Source organism: Orbicella franksi, chromosome 1 (assembly GCF_964199315.1).
Source record: "Orbicella franksi chromosome 1, jaOrbFran1.1, whole genome shotgun sequence".
Classification (NCBI taxonomy): domain Eukaryota; kingdom Metazoa; phylum Cnidaria; class Anthozoa; order Scleractinia; family Merulinidae; genus Orbicella; species Orbicella franksi.
The window spans coordinates 42,816,034-42,837,148 of record NC_138145.1 but is presented as its reverse complement, the minus strand read 5'-3'; the positions used below and the strand labels follow the sequence as shown (position 1 = coordinate 42,837,148).

The window sequence follows — 21,115 nt, the reverse complement described above, 5'->3', positions numbered from 1 at the left end:
TTTAGATTACGTTATACCACTTTACGACATTATTCCGACTTTAGCTGAGAGCGGGGTGGGGGGGGGGGGGGGGGGAGGTTGACATGGACCATGGGAACTTCGTGTCCAGATCCTTGGGACATCTTGGTTCGAGATTAGGAACATGACATACTGCGTTCACACTAGGAATAAACATGTTTAGACTAATCACGAATAAAACATTAGAGTGTTGACAGCCATTTTTTCTTGTAGCTTTATTCGATCGTTGAACGCGCGGGTAAAATCGCGATAGCTGGACGCCAGCACAAAACGGAAGACTTGACGGGGTAAGGGCTAGATAGCCTAATAACACATGTTTCAGGGAAAGCGTTCACATCAGGAGGGGCTTTGCATGAATCATGATCGAAATGCGTTTATTTTGAAAATGATTGAAACAGTTTCGGTGTAGCTCAGACGAAAAATGTGAACTGCGAGTTCCTGTAGGGACGACACTTTAGAAGAAGAAATTGCCCGAGAACCTGTTATCAAATGAAATTAAGCGGCAGACCAAATGTAACAGCAAGAACGAGCTCAATAATTCAATAATTTTCCAATTTCCTGACAACTTCCCCAGGAGATTTCCGTATCATTAGTTCCTGTCACGAAAATTCCGAAATTTTTGATTGAATGGAACGCGCCCCTTATGCGAACAAAGGAATAAAAATTACCAACCTGTTTTTCGCGAAACGGCTTTCGTATAAACAGGTTTTCGCTAACCTAAACAAGTTTCGTTGATCGTGACAATGCAGTTTTATAGCTGCAGATGTCGACCTGGCTTTTGTTACCATGTTAACGTTGGTTTAGGCAGACAGAACGCAAACAAAAAACTGGCGAAAGGATGTTTAAGTGAGGACCAGTTTTATCTCTGATGCTACAGTCATTCATATTTATGACGCGAGTACTTTAATCTGTTATGACACGGTATGGTAAAGGTAAAAGGTCAATCCTGCATACGAGCCAAGTGGTCTATCAGGCCGGAGCTTATCCCGGTTTCTGAAGCATGAAGCGACTAGAAGTATCTCTACTCCCCCTGGATGGGATGCTAGTACATCGCAGGGTTGCTCCCAGCAATAAGTTCACCGGTACCCATTTATACACCTGGGTGAAGAGAGGCACCGCGAGTGTCTTGCCCAGGGACAGAAGGCAGTGTCTCCAGCAAGGGCACGAACCCGGACCGCTCGATCCGGAGATGAGCGCACTGACTGTGAAGCCACCGTGCTTCCCACAGGACACGGTATGGAGAATCTAGAAATTAATCTATACTAAGACTGAAGGATAAAAGACTCCAAATGTTGTCTGTACCTTGAACGGGGCCGGCACAAAACTCTGAGGTTTCCACAGAATTCCTATCAAATCGCCTCCGTAAACATCGTGAAAGAACAGTGCAATGTCAGAAAAAGCGTCCTGGAAGAAAACAAAACAGAGAAACCAAGGAAACAGAGTATTTGTCAGAATGCAGTGGGTATAACTTCACTTCCGTTATCTACCGAATATTCCTTGCAAATAAAATTTGACATTACGTTCATTGGATCAGAAACATAAATATATATAACTACTTCCAGAGGCTTTTCTCAGGGTGTTAAGATCAAAAAGGCAAATGTTTGCTCCATATTCTGCAGGTGAAATTTCGTAACTTAGGATTACTCAAATTACGTCAGAAACAGCCTAAGATTGCTCGTCGAATCTTTCCTTACCTTAAGTTCTTTAAGATACAACTGTGCAGGATCAAAGTTTACGACCGGAAGTAAAACTGAAGGACGTGAAAACGAGGCTTCTGCCGGATGTTTCCCTTTATCAAGGGCCTGGGTTCTACGAGGGAGAAGACGACTGTGCAGATGGATGATGACGTCATAGTGATCCAAAGGCGGGCGGAAGATTTGCTGAGGAAAGTAAAGACAGGAGTGGAAGAGTTGCAGTGAAGACCCGCGGGTAAGAACCAACATTTTTTGAAGTTTGGCAAAATAGTTCCTTGTATTTTGAGGTAGCTTTTTGGCATTCGAGGTTAAGTAGGTTTTTATTTGGGTTCTTAATTTCCATGAGGGAGATATAGTTATTGATTACCAGAAAAATCAATAAAATTGGGTTTGGTCCTTGAATATGCAGCACTTATTCACAACTGTATTCAAATTCACATTCCTTGGTGAAAATGTTTTTCCGTAATTCACATAGAAGAGCCTGCTTGATCTTGCTTGGCTTAACAGGTTCTTATATCTTTGGGTATTAAAATGGCAAATTTCTGCCAGTAGGTTCTTAAACCAATAGGTTCTTACAGGCGGGCTTTTACTGTATAAGCATGGTCTTCTTTGTTGAATATCGGCAATACGCTAAGTCTGTCTACGGTGAGGGTCGTGCAAAGAATAAGGGGTCGGGTGGGTGGGGTAGTGTGCCATACACCATTCTTAGACAAGTCGCGTAAAATCCTTCTTTGCATAAGGCATCACGTGCTGCAAAGTGGCTAACTTGTGTTTGGGATAATGGAACCTTACTTAATTTGAATTGTATGACAGACATAACTTGTCAAAAAAATACAACAACAACAACTTAGAGAAACCCCTACCGGTGATACTGTTGGAAAGTACCTTACTCGAAAGGAATTAGGGTTCAACTTTTGACAGTTACCAAGGTGACGCCTCAGTCATCAGGTCATCGTCTTACCTTGAAATCGGTTGGCTGTAGTGCGCATGTTTGAATTTGACGTTCCACGATCAAGAACGACTCCTTTGCCAGCACAAAGAGTCTGTTGACAATCTATAACGGAAAAAACATTACGCGTACATACTGATTCAAGTGTAAATACCGTTCTAAATAATGAACAAGACGTTCTATCTACTGGTAGTTTGGAACGCGCGTTAACCTTGGTGTTTTGCAATTCTGTAAAGAACAAAAATCCAATTTTCTCAGTTCTTTTCAGTGCGAACTTCGGCCTGATCTACAGTTAATTCTTCGGTGCACAACATCCTCACATCCTCACAATAGACTAAATGAACGATGAAAGTCAAAACTAAGCGAAATAGTCCAAACAAATCAACTGACCTGTTTAGAAGGCTTATCTTTGGTCCACATAGAGGTGAACTTGTCTTTTGGAGTAGAGATAAATATTGCTGGAAGTTGCGTTCTGTTTTTGGAAAACTTGGCGGATATTTCTTGGTAGTCAGTCACTATGGAGAAAAAACAACACAAGTACAATTAGGTTTGCATTTTCTGCACGTCTAAGAATCAACATATCGATTCTCCTCACTGTTGTTCATACATTCTCTTTAAATCAACATGGGAGACTTTGATTTTTGGTCTGTTGGTCACCACAGTTTCTAAGTTGCTGCGGAGAAAAACTCCAAGACAATCACGGTTTTGGTTAACACTGTCTAATGAGTCAACATATCGATTCTCCTCACTGTTGTTCATACATTCTCCTTAAATTAACATAGGGAAATTTTACATTTGGTCATCACAGTTTCCAAGTCGCGGCTGCTGAGAAAAAAGAAGACAATTACGCTTTCGGTGACAACTTTCCTCAGGAGTCAACATGTCAATTCTTCTCACTGTTGTCCATATATCCCCTTCAAATTGACATGGGAGAATTTGATTTTTGGTCAACACAATTTCTAAAATGACTGCTTTCTTCATTTCCATGCCCTTCTCGCTTGAAACTTGTGAAAAAAAAAAACAAAAAAAACTGAAGAAGAGAAAGATAAATAACGATACCTCATCCACTCACCAGAAATGTCGTTGTTAAAATTTAGAATGACAGGAGTTGTTTCCCAGTCGGTTGAAGAAAGAAGGCGAAGAAATCGGAGAAATCCAACCAGGGGAGACCTGTAAAACAGCGTATTGTGTAAACTGAACACATTTTCTGCAGTAAATACGTATTTATCATTTCAAATGCACTTATTCGTGAGGAAGAAAGCCAAGTAGGCGAGAGTCGATCGACTTCTGCAAAGCCCGCGGGCACTCCCATGTCAAAAGGACAGCGGTGATCGTCACAAATGTTAAAAAGAATCTCTAAGAGGTACCAGGATCCTGTTTACAGGGCGTGGCTTAAATTCTTTTCAACTCTAAGAGGTACTAGTTCGAAAACAGCACATTAACTGACGAGAGTTGAAAATACGACTTGCAGCGATGTATTTTTGACGAAATTCAAGGTGTTTGGGTAGCCGATGAAACACTCTCGCGAGTGTTTAACATATCTTCCCAATCAAAACAAAAACTAACGAGTAAACGAGAAGCACAATCGTCAAAATCTATGCTAATTAAGAGCGGGTATCCGAACGTCCCTCATGGTTGTGGTATTCTTTGTGTTAACTTGATGAATTATGAATGAGTTTGAATAGAGGATTTTGCAACTCTCAAAACACTCATTTCTATGTTGGAATGTTAAATTAATACTCCAATTTCGAGTTGCCTTTTGTCTCTGTTTCACAAAAGGGCTCGTTCAAAACATTTCATATAAAATTGAGTTGGATTTACATGAAAATCAACACGTTGGTGCGACAAATGATTCCGAAAAAAACCCGTTTCTAGTCCTCACAGAGGAGAAAAGAAACTCAGCCTGAAGTGGCTTATTGCGTTACCTGGGAGGAGTAAAAGGGGCTGGGGAGAGGAAGAGAGAAGCCACCAGTAACTCAATACACTCATCAGTCACGTGATCAGCCATCAGTTGAGCGGCCACCCAGCGTTTGGACAAACGCATAGTTCCGGTAAATCCGCGGTAATGCTGTTGAATGCTGCAAAAACAAAACATTAAAACGAAATGATAAGTACAAGTGAGGCCTTGCCAGTTTGGTTTGTCACTCGGAAACATACACGTTCCTGTGAATTTTGACCAGAATAGAAAGGATACATGTGTCTTATCAACCAAGCGAGTGGTTTATTCCACAAACTCAATGACCTAGGTAGCTTTGAATCACAGTTAGTTAGTTATTAATACTTCATTGTATTAGTTTTATTATGGATTTTTCATGTTTTGATTTTTTGATATCCCATTGTGTTATTTTTTTATTCAGATTTTTACAGTTGGTGTGACATCTTACGAGTTTTAGCGACTTAACTAAGTGTATGTATAGACGTAGAAGAGTATTTCTGAACAATACCTACCCATGGAGTGTGCTTGTTAAGAGCGGCAAATGCGTTATTTCCCGTTCTAGTTCTTTAGCTTTCTTCTCGTAATCTGTTTTAAGCTCCTGTGTGATTTCATTCTTTTGAAGCAACACCATTTCCCGGTAATGCATAATCTTAATTCTAAATACAAGGCCATCCTGCCGGAGAAAAACACAGGAAGGAAGGTTCTCATCAGCTCAAATTTCAAATTAAGCACCACCAACCAAGGCGCGATAAAGAGGTGTCTGATTCGATCCCAATGAAGTTGGACCCACTCAAGTTTGCACCCCTCACGTCACGGAAGCTGACTCTTCAGTAAGGCGGAAAAATATTGTTAGTAAGACCGCTATCATTTAGTTGGCTTTCCAAATTCGTTAGCCAATCAAGTGGCAGAATATCGCACGTGAAATTTCCTTTCCAGCGGACGAGACTTTTGTTGGTTTTGATAATACAAGTGGTCGGAAAACAAGCAAAAACAATGTCAAAAATACCCAAAACCATTCTTTCCTGTTGTAAAAGTAAAGGTCCTGACGGGTTAATAACAGCGCTATGATAACCTGTGAACAGACAATCTTTTTTTGCTGCCGTGAAAGTAAAGAACGCCTGATTGCAGGTTATATGTCAAATAACTTAGGCACCGTCTACACGACGCCGGAAAAAATTTAAAAACGGCCTTTTCACTCCTAAAACGCATCAAATATTTACCGTCCACAGTACTAAGCAGGAGAAATTGGAAAACGCAACAATCACCGGTCGTTTTGGATTTGTGTTTGAGGAGAACTGGGGCGGGGAAATCACATGATTATCGTGACGTCATCTATTTTTGAAAAGTTCCGTTTTCAATTTATTTTCTGTTCACAACAAAATGCAAAGCCGGCGTTTTCAAGTTCCTCCCGTTTGAAGAGAGTTTTCAAAAAGCTCCGTTTTCATGACGGATTAGTGAGACGGTAGACCTAACCGTAGAAATAAAGATCGGTTTTCGAATTTCTTCGCCGCAGTGTGGACTAGGCCTTAGATGAATCCTATTTGTGGAAAGCCAGTTGGTTTTGTTGACGCGTTAATCCTTTGAACCGAAATTTTTCAGTTACTCACCTTGAGAACATCTACATGCTGAGGCGAAGCCGCAGTTACAAGCGAACACTCGCTTTTCAGCAACTTAGCAAGTCTGATGTGAAAAGCTGCTTTAATGTGTTGAATAGCAGCTAGATCATCCGGCCATTTACCACTGGTCTCGAACTGTAAAACAACTTGGAGAAAGCTAGAGCTTTAGACTTTTACCTTTAACATAAAATAACTAAATTTACAGCATCAAACACAAAAGACATTTCAGGAATGGAGATTAACTTTTTAATACAGGCTAGTGGCATGTCAGATTTTACCAGCCAGAACACTGAGTTTTTAACTCGCCAGATTTTCCACTAGTCAGATTTAGGTTTCCATTTTTTTTCTTTCTTCTTTTGGAATGCTTCATTACAGCTTACAAGATATAAAATCATTGAAACGTTGAAAACTGTAGATATTGGAGAGGTTAAAGTTAAACAAATTCCAGAGATATCCCTTTCGTAATTCCAACTGTGTTCAATTTTTACAATCTTATTTAGCTATTTATCGGAATTAACAACTCTGTCAAGTTTCAATTTCATGAAATACTAGAGGCTGTTTTTTTACTGGCCTAAGAGTTATAAAACCCAACCTGCTAGCCACATCTGAAGTTATACTAATGTGTTATTGCTATCAGTCTCCATAATTACATTTTCGAGTCTGCAAGACTTCAAACAAAGAGCAACAAGCAACTCTAACTTGCTGACAGCACAATACATTACTCTTAGAGAAAGTAGTTCTTTCAATTTTCCACAATGTTTTTATTGTCATAATTTATACACGCTACTCACTAGCTTGTTCATGACTATTTTTCTGTTAGGGCCTTCTGTTAGGGCCTTCTGTTAGGGCCTCCAGACTTGACACTTAGCTGTGGACTACTAAATTTTATCGACAACTAATTAAAAAAACGTAGTGTGTGAGATGAATTGTCGACAGCTAAACGATAAATTTTTAGTTGAAGACAACTAGGCAGTTTCCCATTTCGAAAAGGGAAACTGCTTTAGTTGTCGGCAAGTACGATTTGACCGTTTTTTGGGAGTCACATGACACACATTTGAGCATGCGTCTTGTGTTTTGGGCATGCGTAGTGAACGTCATTTCCCAAGCTCTCGCTGGCGTGACTTAGGTATGGACAACCAACACTCCATAGTGTGGAATGCTCGCATGGAACACAATTAATTGTCTATAACAAATACTTGTCGACAACTAAATGTCTCGTCTTTGGAGGCTCTTATATATCATAATTGTATTGGAATTTATGAACTTTAGATCACGAGCTTACGCGAATTATAATTTAATGTGTCCGTGGTAGAACAGAGAAACGGAAGGAAGCAGGACCTTTCAAGTTCATGAGGCAAAGCTCTGGAACGGAATTCCTCTAGAAATACGTTAAAAGGACAACATCGGTTCCTTTAGCTCGGCCATGAAAAAAACATTTCTTAGCATAGTGTTGTGAATAGAGATATTCATGTGCTTTGAATTAATTTTTAATTCTGAATAATTAATTTTATAGATATATATTAACTGTAGATGTAGAGATGTTTTTGCAATTAATATTCATACTTTGTACTATTCTAAGTTATTTTATAATTACTCATAGATGTTTAGCACAGAGGGTCACTAGTTTATCAGTTCATACTGTCATGTGTCACCCTCAGTAAATAAAGTTCATTAAAATAATGATAATAATAATAATAATAATAATACCAATTATTAATATTATTGTTATTATTATTATTATTATTATTATTATTATTACCATTACCATTACTATTATTATTAAACTAAGGTGCTGTGAAGTCGCAGCCATTGTAAGAAAAATGTTCTTTTGTAGAATCTCACCTTCCATGGCTGGACACCAAATTGTGTGTTTTGTATCCGAAGGAAGGAGTACTTTGCACGCCAACTTTTCATCACCAATTTGTGGCTTAACTTTGCTATTTTTAAAACAAGGGCTTGGTGGAAAAACCTAGACAGAAGAACAACAAAGCCTCATAAATCTTTCTTATGTGCATACTTTTGTCTACAGTGTAAGTAAGGCCTCCCAAATGCAAAGCTTAGGGTTATTTTGTTTCACATGTAGCCCTCTAAGGCAAAAAAAAAAAAAAAATTGTTAGGCTTACCACTACCCTGCTATAACGTTTTTTGAGTTTTGATATTTTCACTTGTTTTGTGCTTCTTATTGTTATCCCTAGAGTGGCTTACCATTAAGCATTCTTTCATGTACATGTATTAATATGTAACAAAATTTGTCGTTGTCTTCAAGTTTGTTCCAAATACAAGCCTGATAAGTTTTGAAATGTAAAATTTTTCCACTACATGTAAAATGCGCATCCCTACTGAAAGCCGTCCAAAGAAAAAGCCTTTTGAACAAAATAAGCAAAAATCTTACTATCGTCATTTTACAGTATAAGGCAAATAACTTGTAACATCTTTGCCAGGAACCGATAAAAATTCCGCGGGATGGAACTGATCTTTATCAGTTTTCCTTGTTGATGGTTTTCTTTATTCTCAGCACCTGACTGCTTAAGACTGTACTGACATTGTAAGGGGAAACTGGATGTTGATCATAAAAACTCCTAAGTGTTTTCCCTACCTCTGCTCCCCTGAAAACAGAGCTAATTCCCTGAATCGAGTTGACATTGAGCGGCAAATCCAACGCACGGATCTGTTTACACAAAGCATTGTACACCTGAATCACTCTCTGAGCTTCTTCATCACCTGTTCCACTGTCACACGATGCACCATGTGTCTGTAGTACACAGTCCAGCTGATTCGCAACAAAAGTCAGCAATGCTGGATCAACACCACCGTGTCTACAAAAAGAAATTGAGTTTTAATAAACTTTCCACATGCTAGTGGGTCAGGTAAAGGTGGCTTCAGGGGAGGGGGGTGAGGAAGGTGGAGGGTGGAAGGGGGAAAGGGGCAGGAGGAGGAGGGAGGGGAAAAGGGAGAAGGAGAGAAGGGAGAAGGAGAGAAGGGAGAAGGAGAGAAGGGAGAAGGAGAGAAGGGAGGGGGGGAGAAGAGAGGGGGAGGATGGAAGGAGAAAGAGGGAAATGGGGGAAGGGGAAAGGGAAAGGAGAGAAGGGAAGGGGGAGAAGAGAGGGGGAGGATGGAAGGAGAAAGAGGGAAATGGGGGAAGGGGAAAGGGAGAAGGAGTGAAGGGAGGGGGGAGAAGAGAGGGGGAGGATGGAAGGAGAAAGAGGGAAATGGGGGAAGGGGAAAGGGAGAAGGAGAGAAGGGAGGGGGGAGAAGAGAGGGGGAGGATGGAAGGAGAAAGAGGGAAATGGGGGAAGGGGAAAGGGAGAAGGAGTGAAGGGAGGGGGGAGAAGAGAGGGGGAGGATGGAAGGAGAAAGAGGGAAATGGGGGAAGGGGAAAGGGAGAAGGAGAGAAGGGAGGGGGGAGAAGAGAGGGGGAGGATGGAAGGAGAAAGAGGGAAATGGGGGAAGGGGGAAGGGAGAAGGAGAGAAGGGAGGGGGGAGAAGAGAGGGAGAGGATGGAAGGAGAAAGAGGGAAATGGGGGAAGGGGAAAGGGAGAAGGAGAGAAGGGAGGGGGGAGAAGAGAGGGGGAGGATGGAAGGAGAAAGAGGGAAATGGGGGAAGGGGAAAGGGAGAAGGAGAGAAGGGAGGGGGGAGAAGAGAGGGGGAGGATGGAAGGAGAAAGAGGGAAATGGGGGAAGGGGAAAGGGAGAAGGAGAGAAGGGAGGGGGGAGAAGAGAGGGGGAGGATGGAAGGAGAAAGAAGGAAATGGGGGAAGGGGAAAGGGAGAAGGAGAGAAGGGAGGGGGGAGAAGAGAGGGGGAGGATGGAAGGGGAAAGAGGGAAATGGGGGAAGGGGAAAGGGAGGAGAGAAGGGAGGGGGGAGAAGAGAGGGGGAGGATGGAAGGAGAAAGAGGGAAATGGGGGAAGGGGAAAAGGGGAAGGAGAGAAGGGAGGGGGGAGAAGAGAGGGGGAGGATGGAAGGAGAAAGAGGGAGATGGGGGAAGGGGAAAAGTGGAAGGAGAGAAGGGAGGGGGAGAAGAGAGGGGGAGGATGGAAGGGGAAAGAGGGAAATGGGGGAAGGGGAAAAGGGGAAGGAGAGAAGGGAGGGGGGAGAAGAGAGGGGGAGGATGGAAGGAGAAAGAGGGAGATGGGGGAAGGGGAAAAGTGGAAGGAGAGAAGGGAGGGGGGAGAAGAGAGGGGGAGGATGGAAGGAGAAAGAGGGAGATGGGGGAAGGGGAAAAGGGGAAGGAGAGAAGGGAGAGGGGAGAAGAGAGGGGGAGGATGGAAGGAGAAAGAGGGAGATGGGGGAAGGGGAAAAGGGGAAGGAGAGAAGGGAGGGGGGAGAAGAGAGGGGGAGGATGGAAGGAGAAAGAAGGAAATGGGGGAAGGGGAAAGGGAGAAGGAGAGAAGGGAGGGGGGAGAAGAGAGGGGGAGGATGGAAGGGGAAAGAGGGAAATGGGGGAAGGGGAAAGGGAGAAGGAGAGAAGGGAGGGGGGAGAAGAGAGGGGGAGGATGGAAGGAGAAAGAGGGAAATGGGGGAAGGGGAAAAGGGGAAGGAGAGAAGGGAGGGGGGAGAAGAGAGGGGGAGGATGGAAGGAGAAAGAGGGAGATGGGGGAAGGGGAAAAGTGGAAGGAGAGAAGGGAGGGGGAGAAGAGAGGGGGAGGATGGAAGGGGAAAGAGGGAAATGGGGGAAGGGGAAAAGGGGAAGGAGAGAAGGGAGGGGGGAGAAGAGAGGGGGAGGATGGAAGGAGAAAGAGGGAGATGGGGGAAGGGGAAAAGTGGAAGGAGAGAAGGGAGGGGGGAGAAGAGAGGGGGAGGATGGAAGGAGAAAGAGGGAGATGGGGGAAGGGGAAAAGGGGAAGGAGAGAAGGGAGAGGGGAGAAGAGAGGGGGAGGATGGAAGGAGAAAGAGGGAGATGGGGGAAGGGGAAAGGGAGAAGGAGAGAAGGGAGGGGGGAGAAGAGAGGGGGAGGATGGAAGGAGAAAGAGGGAAATGGGGGAAGGGGAAAGGGAGAAGGAGAGAAGGGAGGGGGGAGAAGAGAGGGGGAGGATGGAAGGAGAAAGAAGGAAATGGGGGAAGGGGAAAGGGAGAAGGAGAGAAGGGAGGGGGGAGAAGAGAGGGGGAGGATGGAAGGGGAAAGAGGGAAATGGGGGAAGGGGAAAGGGAGAAGGAGAGAAGGGAGGGGGGAGAAGAGAGGGGGAGGATGGAAGGAGAAAGAGGGAGATGGGGAAAGGGGAAAAGGGGAAGGAGAGAAGGGAGGGGGAGAAGAGAGGGGGAGGATGGAAGGAGAAAGAGGGAGATGGGGGAAGGGGAAAAGTGGAAGGAGAGAAGGGAGGGGGAGAAGAGAGGGGGAGGATGGAAGGGGAAAGAGGGAGAGGGGGAGGGGTGAAGGGAGAAGGAGGAAGGAGAGAAGGGAGGGGAGAGAAGAGAGGGGGAGGATGGAAGGGGAAAGAGGGAGATGGGGGAAGGGGAAAAGGGGAAGGAAAGAAGGGAGGGGGGAGAAGAGAGGGGGAGGATGGAAGGAGAAAGAGGGAGATGGGGGAAGGGGAAAAGGGGAAGGAGAGAAGGGAGGGGGGAGAAGAGAGGGGGAGGATGGAAGGAGAAAGAGGGAGATGGGGGAAGGGGAAAAGTGGAAGGAGAGAAGGGAGGGGGGAGAAGAGAGGGGGAGGATGGAAGGAGAAAGAGGGAGATGGGGGAAGGGGAAAGGGAGAAGGAGGAAGGAGAAAGGGGAAGTGGAAAGGGGAAGCTCAACTTCAGTTTCCATTGCATGGTGGAATGCTAGTCATCATGCCCTGCTCCAGCTGTGAGTAAAGTTTTAGAAATAATTTTTCACCTTTGAAGAAGATGTTTAATAATTCTTCCACAGATAGTTCTTCTCTCTGCCATGCTGTTGCAGGACCAAACCACCGCCTCAAGAATAGAACCATCTTTAAATCGGCGCAACTCGGATTTCTCACCCCAAAATGCACAGAAAGATGGAGCCTGCCAGGACAAAAAAATAACAGCAAGTGAAAATGCGTCATGTGCAGTTTAGGAACAAATCTTTTCCTTTGGGAGGAGGAAACCAAACATGAAGATTTTTTCCCACCCTTAAGTTCACCAAGGATATTTTTCAGCAAACACAGGATCCTAAGGTCACAAGGACCTTTTCAGTCTTTTTACTTCCATTTTGGCAATTGTCCAATCCCCTACAACCATCAAGATCCATCCCTTATGAACTACAGGCAAAGTAAATAAAAAAGTATTATCAAGTGGCAACTGAGACTCCACAGGGGGGGAGGACACACAGGCAAAGGGAGGGGAGGCTGGATGGAGCTTAAAGGTACAGGAAGCAGATCAGATTTTTCTCAATATACATTTGTATCTCATTTGCAGCTGAAAACTTTGTTTCATTTTGTTTTTCTGATATTGAAAGCTGGATACATTGTACTGTATGTCAGGGTTCTGGCTAATTTACCAATGTACAATTATGTAGGGTGTCAACATATGGAATTCCAATGGGTCAATTCCCACTGCTCCAAACAAATCATTATGAATTTTCTTTCAATTTGTTGGGTCATGTACATGTAGCTGACCTTGTTGGGTTTTTGCCCTGAGACCCCTCACTTGTCTAGAACACTGGTACATACATAAATAAAGAACACCACTGACCCTCAGTGCTGTCAGCTGAGTGTCCTACATGTATATTGACAATTAACAACAGTGTACAGTGCACATACAATAAAACAGATAACCACTGACCCTCAGTACTGTCAGCTGAGTGTCCTACATGTATATTGACAATTAACAACAGTGTACATTGTACATACAATAAAACAGATAACCATTAACCCTCAGACTAGGAGCTGAATTAACAACTAGCAGCGTACACTGTGCATACAATAAAACAGATAACCACTGACCTGTACATTGACTACACTACACAGAGTACATGCTAATAGAACAGATAACCACTGACCCTCAGTACTGTCAGCGCAGGGCCCTATATGCATTGACTACAATACACAGAGTACATGCCAATAGAACAGATAACCACTGACCTCACTACTGTCAGCTGGGGGCCCTGTGTCAAGCACGGCATCTGCATGGTCAGAATTCAATAACAAGCCCAGTGTCACACTGCTTTGACTTCTGGAGAGTGGAGCTTTGTTCACAGGCCACTACATTAAGAGAGCACAAGTTTGAAACAACACACCGTGTGTTAACTACATAAAGAATCTAAGTCCACAGTGGTTCATTACATACTAAAAACTAATTCCTTATAGCTGCAAAAGGGTATTAAACTTAGAAAATAAGGTTTAGCTGGGCGTATACATGTAGATAACCTTTGCATGCTTTAACTAACCATCAATTTATAATACTAACCAAATGGTAAAAATTCTGATGAAATTCATAATTTTTGTTGTTAATATCAAGAGTTTCAGCACCAACTGTTGTAAATCTATGGCAAATTTGTTATAAAAATTCTTGCAATTGAAGATTACAATGAATGATGGAATGAATAAATCGCAAAACAAATACATGTAAGTTGTAGTTTCCATTTTGCTTTGTATCAAGATAATTTAAGTACTAATTGTTGAATGCAAGGACAATTTATTGCAAAAGATTGCTGAAAATTATAATGCATGAATAGTTTCCAGTTGACACAAAGACTTCTCAAAAAGTACCAATGACGTCCAAAAGATTTCCAAAATGTGACGTATGAACTTCTAAAGATTCTTTATTTAATAGCATGCAAACAACCGCCTCAGTTAAACTCCATTGTCAACAAACAACTTCTCTCTAGCTATTCAGCACCAGACATTTCTTATAGTACTAGTTGGAAGAAGTTGCTAAAATATCAAGACAAATGCAGTTCCCCTGATGATCTCCTAAATTTAATTCACCTGAAGTGGAGTTTGTGGTTTGAAGTAAAGCATCTCTACTCTCTTTCCCAGGCCTCTAGTGACAAGATGAAGCAGCCAATCAGTGACAACTGGGGTCCAGTCTCCTGGATGATCAATAAGGTGACAGAGAAGATCATTTCTCCTGCAGACCACTTCTAAAGCACTGATTTTTGGAATTCTGCAAGAAAAGTGTTTGAGTATGGGTGAATCATTAACACAAACTTGGACCTCAAGTTCTGTCCATGGAACCCTGATTGTGTACTTCAAGAAAATACCCATACGTCCCCCCACAGTTGAGAGATTTTTTCTAAGACCTCCCACCCGTTAATTTCAATTAAACTTCCTACATTTCTTTAAACTTTTTGGTTTCACAGAAACCTCCTAACCACACCCCCAGGAAATTCAATCCCATCTGTGGGAGGAATATGCATGTTTTCTGAAACAGCACATTTTGACAAAAATCCCTCCCAGCAATATGATGAGCCATGATCAAAATAATTTCACTGAAATTGTACATATGTGTACAGAAAATTGAAAACAATTTATTCTTTTAAATTTCCTGTATTGCCTACATGTACATTTAGCAATAAAATCTATCATGTTTTGATGGTGGTTGACTTGTTGGTAATTTCTCTGTCCCATCAGTGAATGTCAGGGTTCTTTAAACTCAGTCTTGAACATTTAAAGTTGTATGTGAAATTAAAATTCAATGTCAGCTAAATCAACAATCAACAACATTGACATGCTTGTACTCACTGTAAAAATTGATCAAATGTTTGTATAAATGGCACTGGCTTCATGAAGAGCACTTCAAAGCTGTCCATAAAACTACTGTCCAAAAATTCCAGCGACAACCTGGCCTCGTGCTGCAGCTGAGAATTAATCAGAGAAATAATTGTGAAAAGTACAATCCTTGACGACGGCAAAATGACATCTTTTCTGTGTCATTATGTCGCAAGTCTCGACAAATGTGACAAATGAAGATTCTTATATGCTAAGGACAGCAGTCAAGGCTTCTGATTGGCTAATTGCAAATTTGGGTGCGGTAATTAATGGTTAATACAACACAGTTCACTTACTTTCCTGTATTGAGCTGCCGTCATCCCAGCACACAAGTTAAGGTAGCCAGATGGATCAACAAACACGACATCAAACCCTGATTGAAAATCTGCCTCGGAAGGCTGTAAGAACGACAAAATAAAGAAACAGTTTTTACTTGTAGTGGTGGTGAAGACTGCATGTGTCATTGACTGTGAGAGCTTTGTTGGTTGGGGCCTCAGTCCCTGGGGGTCTGGCCTACAGGAGTTTGCCAGATTGACTAAGGGGTTTTGGCAACCAGGAGTGAGTATTAATCGTGACAAAGCAACGTGAGTGGAAAATTACTAAGATTAGGGCAAACTGTGAGTGAAGCTGTGAAGTTGAATGAAATCAGTGATTATTTACTATGGATATCAGAGCCCAAACTGCAGGGGAATTCACAAGGCTAAAGGGGCAAAGGTCCTGGTCTTCCCAGCTCAAGCCTGGAGGGTGAGTAATGGGCAATTCTTCCATCCCAGTAAAACATAATTGATTCCAGAAACCTCATGAGGACTGCTACATGTACACAGTGCCATTTTGTGGCATGAAGGAGAAAGCCAGTGATGAAATGACAGTCAGTCCAACAAAACGTTTATCTGACATTTTTTTAAAAACCTCTTTAAAACCTCTACCTGCTTTACTGTACACTATCCTGAGAAAATAGAGAAGTACAGTTTAACCTGAAAAATAGCCAACTGGGAGTGGGTCATGTTTCCAGCTCCCAGTTGGCTAAATAAATGAGAGCTCAGTCAGTTGGTAGAGCACTGCACCAGTATTGTAGTGGTCATGGGTTTGAATCCTGTTCAAGACTGTTTTTTTGTTTTTCAGGCTTTAATTTCACAACTGCTTAAGTTGTGTATATAACTGCGATGATCAATCATGTCTTCATATGTAGTGGAACCCTGTTAATCTGACAGTCAGTGGGCCACAATTAAATCTTGTGTACAGCTGCAAGTATTTTAATATATATAATTCAAATCTGCAGAATCAGCTTACCACATTCCCTTCTTCAATGTCTTCTCTGGTCATCGTTATTCCTTCTTTAGTCCAGTCAGTGGATCCTAACATGATTTTAACGAGCATTTTAGAAATAAGAAATAATTATGAAGTATTAGTTTGAGTGTCGTCATCTCTGTCAGACAGATCACAACATCTAGCTAAATATCTGGCAATTTTTTCAGCTGATCCCAAATGCACTAAGCACCATTGAGAGAACACTCCTTTCTTTGTCTTAGTAGACTTAAAGGGGCTCGACAGACTAGACACTTAGTTGTTGACAACTATTTGTTTAAGACAACTAAATGCTATCAACAACTAATTGTGCCCAATGCTAGCATTCCACACATTGGAGTGTTAGTTGTTGATGTCCAAGTCAGGTCAGCAAGACCTTGGGAACTAACATTAAAATATTCACTATGCATGCTCAAAACAATACACATGTCAAAGGTGTGTCATGTTTTGATAGTTGTGGACAACTAAACCAATGATTCAGGACTACACACAGGAAAAATCATCAAAACGTAGTTGTCAACAACTACATGTAATTAAAAGCAGTTTTCCTTTTTGAAAATGGAAACTGCTTAGTTGTTGACAACTGAAAATTAAGTGTTTAGTTGTCGAAAGCTTGTGTATGTTACATTTTTTAGTTGTGCCATAGCAAATAGTTGTCAACAAGTACAGTGTAAATGTCTGGTCTGTGGAAGTCCTAATAATCACTGGAGGTGTTCTCAACAAAAGGATAATAAAAGTCATTTTAATGAAACCTACTTAAAATGTAGAGCTATTCTTGATTCCCCTTGATAAAATCATACACAATTAGTTTACTTACATCTTATCATAAATCAGATTTGCATTGTTCATCATTTGATAATCCAATTGCATTCTTCTTAAAACAGAGTTTGCACTACTCAGTAATGATAGGAATTCCATGTTTTTCACGGTACAAAATGATACAAAACTATACTGTATAAGGCAGTCTTTTTCATGGTTTAAAAATTGTTGCGCTGAAAAACACGAGTATTTGACTTAACATTACCAAGTTAATTGATAGTCAGAATTTTCTTCTCCTTAAAAATTCTACAAGTTTCCAGGGGTACATTGGAAAAAGAGAATTTTCAAGACATTTTCTAAGGCCTGAAATGGTAAAGTCTAGTGGCCCATCAGGCTGAATCTTGTCCCAGTTTCTGCAGCATGAAGGGACTAGGAATATTTCTACTCCTTTCTGGATGGGATGCTAGACCATCGCAGGGGTAACCCCCAGCATTAAGTTTGCCATTAGCCATTTATACACCTGGGTGGAGAGAGGCACTGTGAGAGCAAAGTGCTTGCCCAAGAACACAACACAATGTCCGCGGCCAAGGCTTGAGCCCAGACTGCTCAATCTGGAGACAAGCCCACTAACCATGAGGCCAACTCGCCTCCCATGGGACTGAAATGAACATTTTAAAATTCCAGGAGTATTCAATGACTTCCAGGAGCAGTGCAAACCATGTTTAAGGCTGAGCCTATCAATGATTCTTTTTATTCTCATGACTTGTCTCCTTGATAATGCATGAAGTTGTAAGGAGAAATCATATGTTCATTGCTTACCAAGGAACTGCAGAAAAACTCTCAGAATCTGGTATGAGCTCATGTGCTTGTTGATCTTTTTAACTGACAGTAAATGAGAGATGAACATAGATGCTAAAAATCCCCCACAACGGCCTTGTCCCTGGGTGAAGAAAGAATAAGAAAGTTTTCATTAACTAATAGACTAAGTATTGCTACCCCCTTGGATGGGATGGCATTACAGATAACAGCTGGTCTCAAAGGGGGTACATTGCTATCCACCGCATAAATCACTATCCAGTGGATAGTGTAGTTTGCTTTGCCAATGTTTATCCACTGAATAGTGATTTATACATGTACAGTGGATAACGGACTACAGTGGATAACAGTCTTTGAACCACTGGGCCCAGGTTGATCATGAGGTTGCTGGTACTGCTGTACATTTACATTATTCTACTAACCTTGTGATGACCACTTTCACCTCAGTCCGAGTTAACTATAAAATTTTACAAGACAAAGTGTAAAATTGAAACAGAAAATGCTAAAACCTGATCAAGTTTGCGCTGATGCAGCCAAACTTTTATTAGAGCCACTGCGTCTTTCATTCCCGGGAAATCAGTGATGCACTTATACAAATGGTGAAGGTGCTGCTCCAAGAACATGTCCGACAACACTGAGGTGTTGTAATGAGGTGTTGGTATTGTTGTGTCTAAAAACATAACACAAAACAAGAAAAAAATTATTGTTAACAGACCGCATGGCCACAACATTGCAAATTAAAAATTATACATGTAATTGTACATGTAGCAACAATGTCTTATATAATCTGTAAGTTGATGGTTTAAAAAGTTACTTTTTAAACCCAATGTGTGGTTTGAGAACCCACCCTAGAGCTTATATCTGTTGAGAGCATCGTAATTTGGAAATTCCCAGTATGTGGGAGATCTCAAAAGCCAAACATTTTATAGAAAAGTATGAAGTTAGACCGAAATTTCTGGAGGGGTGGAAGGGTTCAACCCAAAAAAACCTTTATGGGAAGGGCATACAACTTTCAAACTACACGTAATATAAATAATTTTCCCCAGAGAAACACAATACAATTCCAGCATCCCTTCCAACTTGTACATGATACATATAGTAGTTTATTAATGGTAAAAGTATCAAAAAAAGGACCAGAAAATGAAAACTGTTAGAAAATTGAGATGAGCAATATTAAATGATTAAGATCAGATTTACAATCAGTCTGTAAGCTACAATACAATGTACAGCTGCATTACAAAAGTTTATTTTCCTGACATCTTAGCCACAGATAATTAATTAAAAGTGACTCACAGGTTGTTTTGCCAATAACAAATTGTAGAGTTGTAACCTACCAGCCCCATCTTCTGCCACGCCCTCCTTGCCATTGAACCAGTTCTGTCTGACATTATTCTTTTTTGGAGAAAACCTCTGAGGTTTGAATGTACCCACTGATAAACAGGGATGCAATTTGATGACAAACTGTTTCCCAGCTTTACCTATGAGAGGAATCAGTTGTAAGCACTTTTTATTCAAGAAGATGTCAAATTTGCGACTTGTGTGAAACTTCCTACTGCACCTGTAGGTGTAGGGGTATATATTAGGAGTTATTGACCAAGTGGGAGATCAAATTAGTACAAGGAAAGAAAAGACCATGTATACTAAAGACAGTACACTTATCCCCCAATTCTCTGTGATTTTTAAGGGAATGGCGTGGTTTGACAAAACACATCTTCGGAGTCTGGTCTCAGGAAATATTGGAAACATCTTCAAAAATCTTTGGTTGGAATGTCCCCCTGTAGAAACTTTTGAAAGCTTGATCTTTAGATATACATGTAGTTGTGCCTTCTCCTAAAAATCTTGGCACTTGCAGATTAAAAATCTCACGCCTGTGATTCAAAAAAGTTGCTATACATAAGCCTCTCTATTCGGCAGAGGCTAAAATTGGTTTTTTGGGTGGGAAGAATTAATCCGTTGAACAATACAAGTGCAGGTGCAGGGTTACATGAGGGACGATGGTAATCCATTTGACTTTGTGCCTGCACTCACCTTGCACAGTGGCATTTATAACGGATGTTTCAAACCTCTCTGGAGGAGAGAGTACGCACAGTATTTAAGCAGTGTTTAGTTACTAACCTTTAGGCTTGACCAGAAGGATGGGTCTCAATACCTCACCATTCATGTGCATGAATTGAACACTTTCAAACAATGAACTCTTCATTAAATGTGCTGCTATGTTGCACAGATATAGAGCACGTTTGTGGTGGTATCTCAGGTTCAGATAGTCCTTTGGTTGAAAACATTCCTAATGTCGAAAAAATATTACAAGCCTGCATTAATTTCACTTAGTTATACACACTGTACAAGTATAACAGGAGCTAGACACTTAAAAAAAATTCAACTTTATCCTAGAAACATGTGTTGCAACATAATGCATTAACCATTGTACATTACATCTATGTACAGTGTACATGTAGTGCTCACAATTACATGTATTTGTGTATGTACAGTAGAACTCTGAGAATCAGCCTAGAAATGGACAGAATGTTTGTGTTGACAGTGTACATGTAGATCTGTATTAACATACCAATTAGCTTATTTACATGCAGAAAGGCTATTCTACCGTAGCTACAAAAAAGGATGTGTGCATGAAAATGATAAGACTTTGTAGACACACACAATTGCTATTGAATTTCATGGAAGTGAGATGGAAGGAGAAGCCATACTGTAAATCCAGCTAGCATTCTTGGTCTTTCCTTTCCTTCCATTAATATTAAAGCTTCTTAGTTTTAATTCCCATCGTTTTAAAATAAAGGCTGTCTCTCTGTCTCTCGCCATCTCTCTCACTGCGCTGCACTGACGACACTAACTACAAGTCAATCCCCTACAAGTTCAATTACTAACAGTACCGTTCATTTTGCAATTCTCCCTTCCAAAATGATAACAGCGAGATTGAAGGAACTCCCGAATGAACCTGCAGAAAGTACCTAGCCAACCCCTTGTAGCTAACCATGTTCAAATTGTGTTCAAAGGTTCAATGTATATGCATCTACAGAAGAGGAGCCAAAGAAAGAAACTAAATGTCAAGCAATCATAAAACCTCTCACCTTCGGCATCTCCACAGCAATATCCACATTCAAGTCTGGTTTTGTTTCTGTCCCAAGAAGATAACTTCCAACAACTTTGACACTCACTGGTTTTCGAAAACAGAACTTCCCTTTCACAGGAGAGGGGGTAGGGGGGAGAGGAAATTTGGTTCCCCTTGGAAGACATGAGTGGTCTGCCACCTGAAGAAAAGTAGGTGGAAAAAATTGTTAACAGGCCATATTCGTATTCCTTGTGTTAGACTGGAACTAGCTTGCAATGGAGGCTCACGTGGGGGAATATCATA

The 21,115-nt window shown here is 41.5% G+C and overlaps 1 protein-coding gene across 3 annotated transcripts in view; it reads right to left on the bottom strand.

The window, feature by feature from the left end:
• The window catches only part of LOC145481138 (nucleolar protein 6-like), a 28,391-nt gene that overhangs the window by 3,839 nt on the left and 3,437 nt on the right, over positions 1-21,115 (bottom strand). The window contains exons 4-24 of one of the 3 annotated variants that reach the window (XM_081459539.1): positions 20,832-21,011; positions 19,861-20,029; positions 19,080-19,223; positions 18,255-18,415; positions 17,749-17,869; positions 16,156-16,220; positions 15,162-15,263; positions 14,839-14,954; positions 14,083-14,260; positions 13,237-13,356; positions 12,030-12,178; positions 8,810-9,029; positions 8,056-8,182; positions 6,205-6,359; positions 5,110-5,270; positions 4,587-4,739; positions 3,734-3,831; positions 3,052-3,176; positions 2,674-2,766; positions 1,713-1,898; positions 1,321-1,422 (exon numbers count right to left, since the gene is read on the bottom strand). In XM_081459539.1, the coding sequence (XP_081315665.1) occupies positions 1,321-1,422; positions 1,713-1,898; positions 2,674-2,766; positions 3,052-3,176; positions 3,734-3,831; positions 4,587-4,739; positions 5,110-5,270; positions 6,205-6,359; positions 8,056-8,182; positions 8,810-9,029; positions 12,030-12,178; positions 13,237-13,356; positions 14,083-14,260; positions 14,839-14,954; positions 15,162-15,263; positions 16,156-16,220; positions 17,749-17,869; positions 18,255-18,415; positions 19,080-19,223; positions 19,861-20,029; positions 20,832-21,011 (2,925 nt within the window). The remainder of the gene's footprint in view (positions 1-1,320; positions 1,423-1,712; positions 1,899-2,673; positions 2,767-3,051; positions 3,177-3,733; positions 3,832-4,586; positions 4,740-5,109; positions 5,271-6,204; positions 6,360-8,055; positions 8,183-8,809; positions 9,030-12,029; positions 12,179-13,236; positions 13,357-14,082; positions 14,261-14,838; positions 14,955-15,161; positions 15,264-16,155; positions 16,221-17,748; positions 17,870-18,254; positions 18,416-19,079; positions 19,224-19,860; positions 20,030-20,831; positions 21,012-21,115) is intronic. The other 2 variants (XM_081459549.1, XM_081459557.1) reach the window with 2 other exon arrangements.